Here is a 15674-nt window from a genome sequence, read left to right as displayed (position 1 = left end):
TAGCAAGGTAGTTCTTACCAACCCCTTAGCAAGGTAGTTCTTAGCAACTCACAATCCACAGTTCATAACTACAAACGGGGGCACATTTCCTACGAAACTCCCCAGATCCTAAGGAAAGTTGCTCGACAGCACTTCGACAGCACCGCGATCATGTGGTTTCCAGCGCAAGTCGCCACTCTGACCAACGAGGGCGCCCCTAACTTGAAAGCAGTAGCACACTGCTCTCCACGTGAACTAACCCACCGCGCCAAATCGAATGCTGCGTTTTCAAGTTCGGAACTCCTGGTTTGAAACACGTGAGAACGCTTGGTCAGATACAATGACATCACCAAGCACTACCAGCTAGGCAGGCAAATATTACCTCCACCTCACCCCAAACTGAAACGTTGCCAGGCAGTCGTCTGGCGGTAAGTGCAGACACAAACCTTCCCCATTCTGGTGCGACTGCAGCACATTTTTCCCGCGCAATACCCGAGTGCTCTTTGCAAGTTATGTCAGGCAACTAGAGCGATCCTCTCACACATGTTGTGGGAGTGTCGTGTTATATCAGCTACAATGGCAGTAGCTCCGGAGGCTCTTGTGTCGAAGTGGGCCGCCGCTCTGCGCAGCTGCAACCTCAAGACGCAAGAGTGGGCTGTCCAGCAGGCCCAAGAGGCAGCGACAAGCTAAGGCCTCGAAGTCCCCTCATGGGAGACCTGAGCCCGGGTCGTTAAACTTTGCCGGATTTAAAATAAAGCTGTTTCCACCCATCCATGGGCACACATTACTATGCACACACACATGTACAGAAGTGCAGCATATTCCTCAGTCTTCTAGGTCATCAGTCCAACGCAAGTGGGTTATTGAACTAACTAAAGTTTTGAAAGTAAATTGCATAAGAAAACTAGTATGACATGCGCACAAGCTGCAGACATGATAACTTTTGAATGTAATTCAAACATGTGAGAAAACATAATTCTGTTACGAGGAGGAGGAATGAACTTTATTTGTGAAATGAAGTTTATTATGTGAAACAGCGAGAAAGTCTTCTTTCTTCGCCTTAGGTGGGCGGCTCTCTTAGTCCAGAAAGCCGTTGGTTAATGCCGCAGCCCGGGCCCGGTCCACCAGACTTCGCTGATCTTCCAGGCTCTGTGCCTTTAACATTGCCTCCCACGTTTCTTCGATCGCTTGTAGCGGTTCTGGGGCATCATCTTGACGGTTGTTCTTGCGGTGTGGGCACACGAACACCATGTGTTGGAGGGTGTCCTGTACCTCACAATATGGGCATAAGTATGAGAATTCGGTGGGGTGCACTCGGTGCATGATACAGTTAAACCTGGATATAACGAAGTTGACAAAAGCTTGCAATTTTTCGTTACATACAGGTTTTCGTTACATGCAGGTTTCGCGTGAAGGATCGTACGAATGATGCAGAAACGAAACCAAATAGCTCAATATATCCGCGAAGGTGAACTCACCCTTCAAGCATTTATTTTACACCAAAAAACTGCGTAATTTCCGTTTGCTTCTTCGGCACAAGTGACGGCACAACACGTCGCTCCAAAGAAGCTAAATCGTGTAGAGCTCCTTCATCGTCGAGCGAGCCGACGAAACGGCACATAACGTCCATTGCGTTCATCACCTCCTTTGCAGAAGGCACGTCACACGGATCTGCCTCACAGGCACCATCATCACCGCCATCGGGATTTTGCACGCTTTCAGCTACTGCTGCATCAGACATTTCTTCTGTAGCCACGGCGGCATTGTCGGCAAACAAAAAGTCAGTCAGTTCATCGTCGTCGGGCACACCATTGTTAGTGCATAGCTCATTCCACGCTTCGGCCACATCGGACGGAGTAGAAAGGTCTTCCTCCTCCTCCTCGTCGGCACCAGCCCGTGCGTTTTTGGCTATTCCGGCCTTTAAAAAGCAATTCGCGATAACTTCTGCCCTGACCTCTTGCCAGGAGGCAGCAAGCATCTCGACTGCTTGATAAATGTCGATCTTCATCTCCCGTTCCAGACGGATGTCGAGAAGTATCTTCTGGATTAGTCGGCGCCGGTAACAGCATTTAAAACTGTTAATGACCCCTTTGTCCAGGGGCTGTATTAGAGACGTGCAGTTGGCCGGGAAGTAATGCAGTTCGATGTTCGACAGCTGCAGGCCCTCGACGTGGTGCGCCGAGCAATTGTCCAGCAGTAGGCAAACTTTACGGCCTTGCCGCTGGACGTCCTGGTTAAATTCCTTCAACCACTCAGAAAATATTGGCCGAGTCATCCAAGCTTTGGAATTCGCCACATACTTCACGGGCATACGCTTCGTCCCCTTAAAACACCTGGGACGGGCACTTTTGCCGACAACTAGCGGGACTCGCTTGTCTGTGCCGTCGAGGTTGGCACACAGCAGAATCGTTATGCGGAGCTTGCTCTGCTTTCCACCGCGGCAGTCATCGCCTTTTAACGCTAGCGTGCGGCCCGGAAGCATCTGATAAAATAGAGCCGTCTCGTCGGCATTGTAGACATCAGCCGCCTCGAAGCGACTCAGGATTCCAGGCAGCTCGTCAGCCACCCACGAAGCAGCAGCATCGCTGTCTGCGGAGGCAGATTCGCCGCTGATTACTCTTCCGACGACACCATGCCGGCTCTTAAATCCCTGCAGCCACCCGTTGCTTGCCTTGAAATCATCATGGCCCAAGATACAGGCAAAATCCTTTGCCTTCTGTTGCAAGATCGCACCACTTATGGGTACATTTCTGGCTCTCGTGTCCAAAAACCACATGAACACTGCCTTGTCCACATCAGTGTATGTGGACAGCTTCAGTCTTTTTTTCTTCGAGCTTGTTCCCGACTCCACTGCGTTTCTGATGCTGTGTTCCGCACTCAAAATCGTTGATAGTGTGCTCGCTGGAATGCTGAAACGGGCGGCAACGTCCTTCTTCTTCTCGCCCGCGGAGACAGCATTTAAAATTGCGAGTTTGTCTTCAAAAGACAGAACTTTTCGTTTTCTGGCAGCAGAACTCATCACGACCAACCGACGACGTAGTTAGAAGCGGAGACGCACGACTACACGCCGACAGGCAGGCCTAGCACCTCCAAAACAAGTCGGACAAACCAGTACCAGGGCACAGTTGACACACGCACACGTGCAGAACGCAGCACAACACTCAAAATGGCGAATGCAACGCATCCACAGAGAAAGAAAAAAAAGTGACGCATGTCGTTCGTCATGGAGTGTCGTTCGTCATCGTCCCTCTCCCTTCCCGTGCCCTGGCAATGAAAGAACCGGCTATCAGCGTTGCTTTTCAAGTGAAATCTTACACATAAGTGCGTCTAAGCCGTTGAAACAAATAAAAATCACTAAATAAGAATGCTTGTCCTCAAATCCATACGAAACAAAATAAATCTGAAAGAGAAATCAGCTGCCGATACCAATGCCACCTGGCGTCACGCTAGACAAGCAAAGCCTGAAAAGACTGCTACGTTAGGCATGGAGCGGCGCTAGTTGCCGCCATCATCATCATCATCGCTAACTTTGCTCGGTCGCGGCAATCCCTGGCGTTCGCGTAGCTGCTGGCTCCTTACAATATTAATATTCAATAATCTAGAGCATTTCTTCGACCGAATTTTCCTTAAAAGTGCAAAACGTAATGACTGATCAGCTTTGGGAGTTCGTTACATCAAGGCTAACCGCCGCAACGCGTTCGTTACATCAAGGTCGAAAATACATGGGCTTCAATGGGGGCAGCGTTGGGGAATTCAAAAACTTCGTTAAATCCAGGAATTCGTTACATATAGGTTCGTTACATCCAGGTTTAACTGTAATTCCATGGACATAAGTATTCGTTTGTAGTCTGCGGAGGGCGGTGGCTTCTTCCTTGCTTAATTTTGGATGTGGTAGAGGATATTGTCTTCTTTCCAGCTGGTAATGTTGCAATATTACGGCGTAACTGATAAGAATGTCCTCCAACCTGGTCGCTTTCCAGAGACCGTGCGGCAGGAAATCCCGGCTGGTATGCTCTCGGGCGACAGCATGTGCTGCTTCGTTTCCTGCCAGGTGTTCGTGGCCTGGAGTCCGTGCAACGTAGGTTTCGGGTAGATCTTGGCGTCTTGTTATTTCTTTCAGTATCTTCACTGCTGCGGCAGAAATTCGGCCTTTTCATAGGTTTCTACATGCCGTTTGCGAGTCACTCAAGATGATTGCTGTGTCATTGCATGTGGCGATGCCGAGGACGATGGCCACTTCCTCCGCCGTTTCTGGATTTCTGGGCGGTATGGTGGCAGCGATTAGCTCCTTCTCTTGGTTGTTGGTCACGGTAATTGCGTATGCTTTTCTACCTGGGTATTTTGCCGCATCTGTATATCTCGTGTTGGGGTCCTTTGAGTATTTCTTGCTCAGCGCTCTGACTCTTGCTTGTCTTCTGTCTTTGTGGTATGTTGCATGCATGTTGCGAGGTATTGGAGCGACTGAGATAGAGTCACGAAGAAGTGGCTGCAATCGGGCTTTCGCGTTTGAGTCTGCTATGAAGTTTTCGCTGTATGCGAGTTTGCGAAGTACTGCTCTGCCTGTTTGAGTCAGCTTAAGGCGTTCCAGCTGGCTGGCTCTGTGCGCTTCACTCATTTCTTCCCAGGTATTATAAAGGCCAAGTTTGAGGAGTGTCGTGGTTGAGGTTGTACTGGGGAGTCCTAGTGCGCTCTTGATTGCTTTTCTGATGATGATGTTGAGTTTTTCAATTTCAGCTTTCTTGAGGAGTAGATACGGGGTGCCATATGTGATCCGGCTTATAAGGAGTGCTTGGATTAATTGGACGGTTTCTTGCTCTTTAAGTCCTCTTCTTTGGGTGGTTATACGCCGAATGAGATGGGTTACTTGTGTTAGGGTCTTTTGAAGCTTCGGAAGTGTAGCTGCCCCAGAACCGTCTTTATGTATTGTGAGGCCAAGGACGCGGAGGGAGCCAACTTGAGGGATATCGGTTCCATTGAGTCTGACGTTGGGATCTGGAGCGACGTAGCCTGGTGGTCTTCCCCGGGTCCTTGCCTTGAGTATAAGTAGCTCCGATTTTTCGGGGGCGCACTGGAGACCGCATTTTGAGAGGTACTGTTCTATCTGATCGATTGCCTCTTGGAGGGTAGTTTGCTGTTAGCCGGTTGTGGACGCTTTTGTCCATAACGTTATATCGTCGGCGTATATTGCATGGCTTAAATCTTCGATGCCACCAAGTTGTTGTGGGAGCTTAATCATTGCGAGATTGAACAGCAAAGGTGAAATGACTGACCCTTGTGGAGTTCCTTTGTTGGGCATTTCGAACTTGTCGCTTCAGATGTTGCCTATACCCACCGTAGCCGTGCGATCTTTGAGAAAGTTGTGTACGTATTGGTAGGTCCGGATTCCGCAGTTTGTATCTTGGAGATTTTGGAGGATTGTGTCATGCTTCACATTATCGAAGGCTCCTTTTACGTCTATTGTCAAAACAGAGAACTTTTTGTGGCGTTCTAGGTGGTCCAAGAGGTCTTCCTTGAGCTGTAGTAGTATATCTTGTGCTGAGAGGAGCTGTCGGAAGCCAAACATTGTGTCGGGCATGAGTCCTGAGTCTTCGAGGTATGCGGTGAGGCGATCGTGAACCATGTGTTCGAGCAGCTTTCCAGCGCAGGAAGTAAGGAAGATGGGCCTTAGGTTGCTGATTTGTAGTGGCTTGTTGTGTTTTGGGATCATAATAACTTCTGCGTGCTTCCATGCCTGGAGCTTACCTTTTTCCCAGCAGTTATTCATGTAGTCGAGGAGTCCATTTAGGGCCTTGTCTGGGAGGTTTCGTAGGATCTTGTTGGTCACCTTGTCATTTCCTGGCAATGTGTTACGGGTCAATTTGGCAAGGGCAGCATGAAGTTCAGGAAGCGTGAAAGGGCTGTCGAGGGTGAGATTTGGTTCGCCTTTGTATGGTCGGGGATCGGTAACCTTGGAGGCATTGTCTCCGACAAGTTTACGCTTGATTTCTTCCAGAATTTGTTTCTCAGTTCCTGGATGGGAACTAATGATTTTCTTGAGGTCATGTCTTTGCTGGGTCTTGGTTTTGGTGGTAGCTAGAAGGGCTCGCAGTATACGCCAGGTCTTCTTCGTGCTGAGTGTGCCTTGAAGTTTGTCGCATAGTTTATGCCAGTTCTGACTGCTTAGTTGATCTGCGTATTCTTCTGCTTGTTTTGTTATGTGATTGATCCGTTTCTGCAATTTGCGGTTAAGTTTCATCTTTTTCCACCGCCTGAGTAGTCCTCTTCTGGCATCCCAAAGAGGTAGGAGGTGAGAGTCTTCGGCCGGCGTGTCCATTGTGAGTAGGATGACTTTAGTATGCTTCTCCGCCGCCTTGACCACTTCGGAAACGGTTACGAGGAAAGTAAAAAATAAAGCCTCAATTGGAGGACGAATGCAGGGTTGAGTTGCCCTAAGTCATTTTGGACCAATTTTTTGAGCAAGTAAAATTGCATTCTGTAGCAGCTTGGAGCGGAGAAAATTGCATTTTGGAGCAGCTTGGAGCAGAATAAATTTCATTTTGAAGCAGTCTGGAGCAGGCCAATCCGAATTTTGGTGGAATATGGAATATGGCAGTGCACTTCGAAACCACAACAAAACACAGAATAAACCAACATGAGCCCTATACTACAACTGTCTTAAGCAATGCTCTAAGCTCAATCTTTAAGCAGATTACCGTGATACTGAAATTGTCTAGTGCATGCAAATTTTGGTAATAAGTCAACGACTGAATTTTCGGACGCCCAAATTTTCGGACATGCCTGATATTTCGGACATCTTCGCGGCACCGCCACGAGCCCCATAGAATCAATGTATATAAGGACATCTGAAATTTCAGACGCTCGAACCCCCGCCGCCCAATTTTCCCGACTTTTTTGATGCGATGGAAGGTCCTTTGGCTCCTCGCGCAGCGCCCTTGCGAAGGAAATCGACTTGCAGCCGAAGCATATCACCACTTTGAACCACAACTAGCCGAATCTAGCCGTTACACACCGATTTGGTCTGGCCACGCTAGCTATGTTCATCGCCGCAAATGGCCGCACTTCTGCCTCCGGCGGAGTTTCCGGAGCGGCGCTATTTCGTTTGTTTGCGCAGGCCACGTATTGGCTAGCATGGTGTGTGGTTGTGCTGCTGTGTCAAGTGTGCTCTGCGACGCTAGGCCTAGGTGCTTTGACGCTCATCAGCAAACTCCATTGTTCGCAACTTGAGGATTTCGCTTGCCTTCGATGGCCCCCACTCCGTCTTCGTCGTCCTCACCGATGACATCGAAGCGCAGAAAGCAGTACCGTACCCATGGAAATAACTTTTGAACAGTTTGTTGACGCTGACAACGATCTCAACTTCTGGGCAGAACTGACTGACGAGGGAATAGTCCGTCAGGTTGTGGGGGATTCAGAAGACTTCGATGTTGAAAATGAGGAGCCAATGCCTGCACCGCCTACAAGCGCTGAGTTGGCGCGAGCACTGTTGACTTTTTCATCCGTGTACAGTGCTGACATGACCCTTGCTCAGATCGAGGCGAATATGATCGCATGCAACCGGAACGCCGCCCAAACAACAATCAACAAGTTCTTCAAGCCACTGCAGCAATAACACTGGCTTCCCGACGATGCACATGTACATAATAAACCGGCAGTCGGCTGCATACAGAGTTTTTGAACGCCTCTTTTTATAGCACCTTCATTGATGCTTTGGCAGGGTTTCGGAAGCCTGGTACTTCACCCTTTACCTCTAGATCCGAGAAAAAAAGAAAAAAGGTGCAGTTTTTTGCATGCATTCATTTTTTCGGACTGCGTGAATTTTCGGACGTTTTTACATTCCCTAGAGGGTCCGAAAAATCGGTCGTTGACTGTAATGCCTGTAATTCTAAAACGCGAAAATTACAAGAAACTGTGCAGGAGGTGTTGCACGGTGTGAGAAACGTGAATGGCTGCACTCTTTTTCGGAAAACGAATCTGCTCACTGTTCGCGGCAAGTACCGGAGCACACATGAAGAACTCATTCTGGCGCAGCGTGGCACAATTTCAGACAATTTTCTGTGTTTGGCACAGTGTGACATAGGAATTTGCATTTGTATCAAAATTGTGCAATCTGCGCAGGAGTCTTACCCCTGCAAATGTTAACATGTAGGTCCATGTGGGATATCCTTGGGACATTAATAGTATGATATCCAAAACATGTCCATGTGCATATCCTTGGAACATCTGCAGCGTGGGATATCCAAAACTGGACGTACAACAGACGCTTATTTGTCTCCAAAATGGTCTATGGACATCGGGGCATGATTCAGATGTCCTATGGACGAAGTGCTTTCCCTGGGTATTAAGATTTTGCTGTTTTTGTCGTAGTAGTATGCCCTCACCATAACAATCTGTTCCCAACGATTCCACAAGCCTTCCTTGTTATCGACACTGCACAGCTCCTATACTAGCCATGTCACACGCAGTTGCCAAGCACGATGGGCCATGACACAACACACACACACAGTGAACCTCACAATGAACAAAATAGTGCCTGTGGGGACAATTGAAGGGCACTGTGGGTTGAAAATATAGGGTAGCAAACATACATGCAATTAAGCAGTTTTTCAACTGTTATATTATGCAACTAAAATTGTTTTACCAACAAGACTACATTTAACACAAACAAAAGTTAATTTTTCAGTAGTATCCTAAGCACCATGGGAATCTTGGCGCTTCAGCCATCAAGAAAGGTTGCCACAAATCATTTCACCGAAAGCTCCAATAAACTCTCTAAGCAGAATGATGACTGTGTGACGACGAGTGCACTCCTTCGAGATAAGGAGTGCACCAGATGTTCAGGGCATGTGTAAAATATGAAAATCATGTTGCTCAACACACACTGCCAGACTGGCCAACTGGCACACAAAGAGAGAGTAGAATTCGCTCACTGGTGTCACATCGATGTGGTCCCTGGGGCCCAGCAGCCAAAGTTGAGGGGACACGGTTTAGCTCGGGGCTCAGAGAGCTTTCAAAGTGGTGCACCTGTCGGCGATACTTGCGCAGCAGCTTGGGAGGCCCCCCGCCCTCTGCACGGCACAAGGACAACACTTCTTGCATGCAGCTGTAGATCCCGTGGTTCCACAACTGCCAATGGTTTATATTTTCACTGAAAGTAGGTACAACTTGCTGACTTATGTCAGGAGAGAAAACAGTACTTTTCATGATCAGGACTAGTGTGTCATATGTCAAGTGTGTCATCATGAGAGGTATTTTCAGCCACTAACTTTCAGAGGTACAGTAAAGCTTCGGTAAACTATACCCGCTTAAACAGTAGTTTCGTTTTAAAAGTAATGTCAAATCCCCGACTCAGCGGCCATTTAACATAATGTGTTTTGTATCCGAATAAACCGCACCAGCTTATTGCGTACGTATTGGTTAACCCGTAGTGCTTCCACTTTTCGTCACGCAAACGCGGCGGTGCATCATCTCCATTGGGCGGCCTGACAGAACAACAAGCCTCAGAGATCAGAACAACGGCTTCCAAGCGCCCTGTGCGTTTGCACATGAAGCCACATCAACATCATTTCGGCGGCGTGCCAGAGAGCGTTATGGCGTCGCGCAAGCGACGACTCGCGTCATGCCGAAGCTCGGATAAAAAATATGCCGGATGCTCAGCATCAGGGTGTCTACCAAATTGACATTTCCAAATTCTCTGAGATTCCAGATTTTCCCTGAGCACCTCTGCGAAATTCCCTGAATGAGCCAGAACTTCATTTTATGTCAATAAGGGCTGACACCATGTTGCACGATGCTGTCACTCTCTACTAAGCATGTTGAAACAAAAAATGACTCAATCCAGTTTCAATAGTAAGGAGTAATTTCTATTTTATTCAAAAAGGAAACAGAAAGAAGGTGATAGTAAAATGCACAGTGGAAAGAATGGTAAAACCCATTCCGAATCGAGTCGAACATTTTCGAATACGCATGAAAAGGAGATGCATACAGAAGTAAATATTTTCAAACATGAGCTATTTCTACCATCTGATAGCAAGCTCATCGGTATGAGGCCTGAACTTTGTCACAACTAAGACTCTCTCTCAGCAGCTGGGAAGTCATCCTCAACTGTCCTGCTATACTCACAGCGCTAACACAATATCTCAGTTTTGGGTTTCACGGCTTCAAAGAGTTTAGTTTGGTTTGGATGAGGGACACCTGCATCTAGGCGCCAGCCAACACTTTGTTTGTTTGTTTTTTTAGCTCAAGCAGCTACAAAGAGGTGGCATCACGCTTCCTTTCTTGTTAATTCCTCAGTGTATCGGTCCTTTCTGTTCTTATCCTCCTTCCGCCATGCGTTCGCCCCATGGATCATTTGAAGCATCATCCTCTTGGTCAGTTGTAAAGTCAACGTCCGATTTTTCGGACTCCCTAGGGGCTGCGAAAACATCCGGAAAGTCGAGCAGTCCAAAAAAAAATTAATGCATGGCTTTAACTGCCCTTAACTCTTTTGTTACCATGTATATTAAAACTGATCACCGGTGATCAATACTTTAGATCGCCGATTTCGACATGTTGGAGCCGTTTCATATCCACTTAAGGCCATTCAGTAGTTAGTACAGGTACTGAACTTTCGCTCTCTGGTGATGTTGTGATTTTTTATGGACTTTTTTTTTGCGAACGAATGCGCGTATGTTGTAGTGAAAAGAGGCATGGCTGTCACCTTCTGCTGCACTTGAGAAAAAATCATGTCGCTCATGATTACATTGCACTAGCATGAAAATTTTGCAATCAAATGACTCCCAGTAAGTAAAGAAATAAATTATATCGCCAGCTTTGCCGTCCGACAGTGCTGAGCAGTGATAATTCACCGAAAATGAAGCCAGCTGTTCACTAGTGAGCTTCGGTTTGGAGTTCGAGTCGTTTTGTTCCACCAAAGTGTATTTCTGAAGGTCCGCCACATGGCTAGCATGTGGACCTGGCCTTTTCAATCAGTTTCCAAGAGTACCAGTTTCGCTTCTCTCATAAAATCCAGGCAAGGGGCACTGCCAGTGTCACTGCGCAGTTATTGATGGTGGCTCCCATGTCGTCATCCCGCGCGGCTGCGTCGCGATAAAAGCGTCGTGCTCGAAACTATGCTGCACCCACACTTTTCTATTTAGTAATGAGTGAGGACTCGAGTTATGATTCCAAAGATGACAGCAAAGCAGATTCTAGCTTTGATGGCGACAATGTTTTGAGTCAGCATGGGACATCTGCAACTGTTCACCGGCAAGTTTCCATTACGGCCGTGAGCGGTTTCCTTCCTTGTGCGCACTTATCTGCCGATCTTTCTGCACGACCTGAGACCTGTCCTGATTATGTTCAGGGTGTATACTTCGCTTGGTTATGATGCGCTGCCATCGGCAGCAAAGAAACTTCCATTCACGCCATGAAGGCCACCCGTAGCACATCTCGGCCCAGCACTGCGGATCAGCGCATGACGGTTTGCTACGGCATGGGATTTCTTCCTACTACTCTTCTCTGCAGAAATGATAAAGACAATCTGCAAAAATGCAAACAGATATGCTTGGATGCACAATCTTGTAGTTGGCCAGCTAGGCTGTGAGCGATTGGTCCTGGAAGTACGATTGGAAGCACGTTCCCTGGACTTCTCATGGGATCATCCTCAGATGACGAAAAGATGGAACTGCAAAATGTGTTACGAGAACCACAAAGATGAACAAATACCAGACATTTTACAGGAAAAGTGCGGAGTGCATCTATGCTTCACAACATCCAGGAGCTGCTTCACTGTATGGCATGAGCGATGAACAGACCTTAGCTTCTTTTTTGTATCCAAAGAACGGCAGTGTACTGAGCATTTATTTTTTCGGACACTATTTCCAGGTTATTTATCTTTGAAATGTGCATTCAGAATTACCTTTATTATTAATGTTTTAGCAGATATCGTTTTTTTATTGTTTTTATCAACTGGCATCAAAAATGGTGCCTTCTAGAATTTTTATGTTTTACCTAAAAAAAATTTGTTTGGCAACGTATGTTTTTGGAAGGAGAATTTCACTATGCACAACATGCTATGCTGCAATGTGTGCTGGAGTATTATTTGTAGTGGTAAATATTGTTTTTTCAGAGACCTATAAAGAACTACCATTTTCTCGCAGTAACGAAAGATCTAAGGGCTCAAATTGCCACAGGCAAGTCTGAAAAAGTTGTTAAGGCCTGCCAGTACACTTATTAGGCATGTCGGTGCTCATACTGTGATAGGAGACAGGGGTGCACGTGTGTATAATTAAGAAATACATACTGTGTCACGTGACAATTGCCCTTTCCGAAGCTTGTTATGTTTCACCACGTAACATTTCTGTATTGAGGTGAAGCTAACTTTTGGAGACTGGCATTATGCAACGCACTGTGCTTTGCGAGCTTGGAAGCCAATCGCGAGGATTACAAAGGCGGAGTCGGTGCCATTGCTGACAGCAGCGAATTCTTTCAATGAAAAACACAGCACCGCACGGCAAGAAGCTAGCGAAAGTAAAAGCAGCTAGGCCTAACGTTGCGAAGTGGTGGCTACGGCTGCCAGCGGATCTGTGTGCGAGAGCATTGGTTCGAGGCGGCGAGATAATCAAAATTGCGGCGGTCGTGACTTTGATTAATATTATTTCAGACCTGCAGTCAGGGCACTATACATTGACTCTATGGAGTACGGAGTGGTGCCACGAAGCCGTGCGAATTAACAGGCATGTCCGAAAAATTGGGCGTCTGGAAAATCGGGAGTTAACTACTCTGGCAACACCTTGTGCCAATTACACGGCGTCAATGATGATTCTTTGCAATTCCTCTGTTACTGGAGCCAGAATTAACACGACTTTCGTTACCTTTCAATAAGATTACAGCTAATTTTCCTTGACAGAAGCACAAATTCCCTGAGTTTTTCCTGAGTATTTCCAGACTATTCAAATTCCCTGAGAATTCCCAGTTTTTTCCGGTTTTCCCAGTTGGTAGACACCCTGAGCATAGAAGAAAAATTAGACATCGTATGTGCTATCGAATGTGACACGAAAAAGTCAGCGTTGGCACGTGAAAGGGATCTGCTGTTGACTACGGTGTATAGCATTTGGAATGCGAAGAAGTTGCTGTGACCGCGAAGAGATGTCAGCTACGAGGTTCAACTTTTCGCCATCATTGCCTATGTTGTTGCCGAAGTGTCGGCTAGCAACAGCAGTGATGAAGGCGACACGGAAAGCAACAGCATGGGCGATTCAGGCCCAACAGAGGCAGAAGCTGCGCATTACATCAGCCTCATGAATGAAGTCGTCGTAACGAGAACAGCACCCCACCATGAAAAAGGCGCCCCACGGCTTTTGCAGTGCTACCGCGCATGGACGGAGAATACGCAATGCCAACGAGGAATCTGCCGTGCGAGTGTTTGCCGAGAAGAGGGGGCTAGCTGAAAAGCTGCCTCGCAGCTTCAGTAAGTTTGAGGCTGCCGTCATCACTGGTAGGCCGCTGCAGCATTGAATGAAAATAACACTTTTGTCGCACGAAGTGAATAAATACTGCATGTTTTTTACCCCTTTCATCACGCTCTCTCCCAGTTTCGTTTTTGAGAGGTAAGTGGTCGATTTCAAGCTATTTCGGTTAAACAGTACTACCGTTTAGCACATACTTTTTCCGAGCTCCAGCCAGCTACGGTTTAACGAGGTTTCACTGTACTATCAGTTGCCAGATTTTGCATACCTCCACATCAGATGTGCCAGTGTAATCAGCCCCAGCATTTTTTGCACTGTGCCGAGCTCGCTTTTGCACACAATGCCAGGAATGCTGTTGGACACATACTTCGACAAGTCTAATGCAGTCTCGCGAAAGTGATAATAATAGTGGAACCCCGATTATACGACATTCTCGGGACCACGCTAAAATGTCATATAATACAACCAACGAAAATCGTGTCCATATAATACACAGTTATGAGTGATGGAGTAGCGAGAAACTTCAATTTAAGCAAATTGTTATGAGATCGGGCTATAGACGGCACCATTGATGCATTAGTATGGATGGGCAATCGGCAACAAGCACTGAAACGCACATGGCAGCACTTCACTGTAAACGATTTGGGTCGATTGTTTGGTAATCGAATATGCTAGCAGCAGTGAACTGATGATATTGTTACGTAGGAAGACGCAGATGAAAAGCTATATACAAGTATATTTACAATGAAATACGCCGCACTTGGTCAAGAGGCAACAGCCCTCGCTGGCCTCTAATCGTTGTCGTTGTTTTCGCACTGCTCGCCTCTTCATCATCGCAAGTACTGTTCCGTAGCACTACCCCCGGTGGCAAAAGCGCCGTCCTGGAGCAACTAAAGGCCGCACTCAGAAGCAGTGTAGTAGGCCTTGAGCCTACTGACGTGCACGACATCACTACATGTCAGAGTAGAGGACGAGGTAGAACTCACAGGAGCAATTTCGTACGTCACAGGCGTCACTTGGCGCAGCACGCGGTAGGGCTCTGTGTATCGCGAAAGGAGGTTCTCTGAAAGTCCGACCTGACGAGACAGCGACCACAGCAGCACGAGCGCACCAGGCGAAAATTGTACGGCAGGCGTTGTACTGACGCTGCTGAATGGTTTGCAAGGCCGTCAGTCGAGTACAGGCAAGCTGGCGTGCATGGTCGGCGAGGGCGATGGCGTCTCGCGCATACTCGCTTGTTGAGATCGCAGCAGGAGGAAGTGCCGTGTCCAGGGTCAAGGTCAGTTCTCGACCGTACAGTAGATAGAATGGAGAAAATCCGGCGGCGACGTGCCAGGAAGAATTATACGCAAATGTGACATAAGGAATGGATATGTCCCAGTAGTGGTGGTCCTTGGAAACGTACTTGGACAGCATATAGGTAAGAGTACGGTTTAACTCCTCTGTCAATCCACTAGTTTGAGGATGGTATGAGGTAGTCAGCTTGTGTTGAATGGAGCAGGGACGCACAATGTCGGCGGTAACTTTCGAGCGGAAGTTACAACCGCGGTCAGTAAGCAGCTGCCATGGGGCGCCATGAAGCAAGATTATGTCACACAAGAGAAAGTCCGCGACGTCAGTGGGGCAACTGGTAGGGAGAGCCCGCATGATAGCGTATCACGTCGCACAATCAGTTGCGACGGCTACCCATTTGTTCCCAGAGGATGACGTGGGAAAGGGACCGAGAAGGTCTAATCCCACATGAAAGAACGGTTCCACAGGGATGGTGATCAGCTGGAGATGACCGGCAGGTAGCATCTGAGGTGTTTTCCGATGCTGGCAGGGATCACAGGCAGTAACATAGCGTTGGACAGAGCGAGCGAGACCAGGCCAATAGAAGCGACAGCGGACGCTGTCGTACGTGCAGGTTACCCCAAGATGTTTTGCAGTGCGTGCGTCATGCATCTCAAAGAGCACAGTCTGTCGTACACGTTTTGGCACGACAAGAAGAACATCAGATCCGTCAGGGAGGAAGTTCCTTCTGTACAGAATGCTGCCCTGGAGGACATATCAGTGAACAGATGTGTCGGTAGGTGTAGAGCGCAGACGCTCGATGAGTGCTCACAGCGATAGGTCTCGGTACTACTCATCGGCGAGACACAGAGAAAATGCCGTTGATGCTACTACTGTCAGCGTTGGCAGGCTCGTCGACCGGGTAGCGAGACAGGCAGTCAGCGTCCTTGTGTAGTCGGCCAGATCTGTAGATGACAG

At 47.7% G+C, this 15674-nt stretch overlaps 1 protein-coding gene across 6 annotated transcripts in view; it reads right to left on the bottom strand.

Annotated features, from left to right (window-relative positions):
* Positions 1-15674, bottom strand: part of LOC139059016 (nuclear factor related to kappa-B-binding protein) — a 617245-nt gene that overhangs the window by 459258 nt on the left and 142313 nt on the right. For 5 of the 6 annotated variants that reach the window (XM_070536798.1, XM_070536799.1, XM_070536802.1 and 2 more), the window contains one exon: positions 8907-9044. The exons of the other annotated variant lie outside the window; for it this stretch is intronic. In XM_070536798.1, coding sequence (XP_070392899.1) covers positions 8907-9044 — 138 coding nt within the window. The remainder of the gene's footprint in view (positions 1-8906; positions 9045-15674) is intronic. 6 annotated transcript variants of the gene reach the window in all.

Source organism: Dermacentor albipictus, chromosome 4 (assembly GCF_038994185.2).
Source record: "Dermacentor albipictus isolate Rhodes 1998 colony chromosome 4, USDA_Dalb.pri_finalv2, whole genome shotgun sequence".
Taxonomy (NCBI): domain Eukaryota; kingdom Metazoa; phylum Arthropoda; class Arachnida; order Ixodida; family Ixodidae; genus Dermacentor; species Dermacentor albipictus.
Note: the sequence above shows the minus strand (reverse complement) of the source record. Positions and strands in the feature narration are given on the sequence as shown.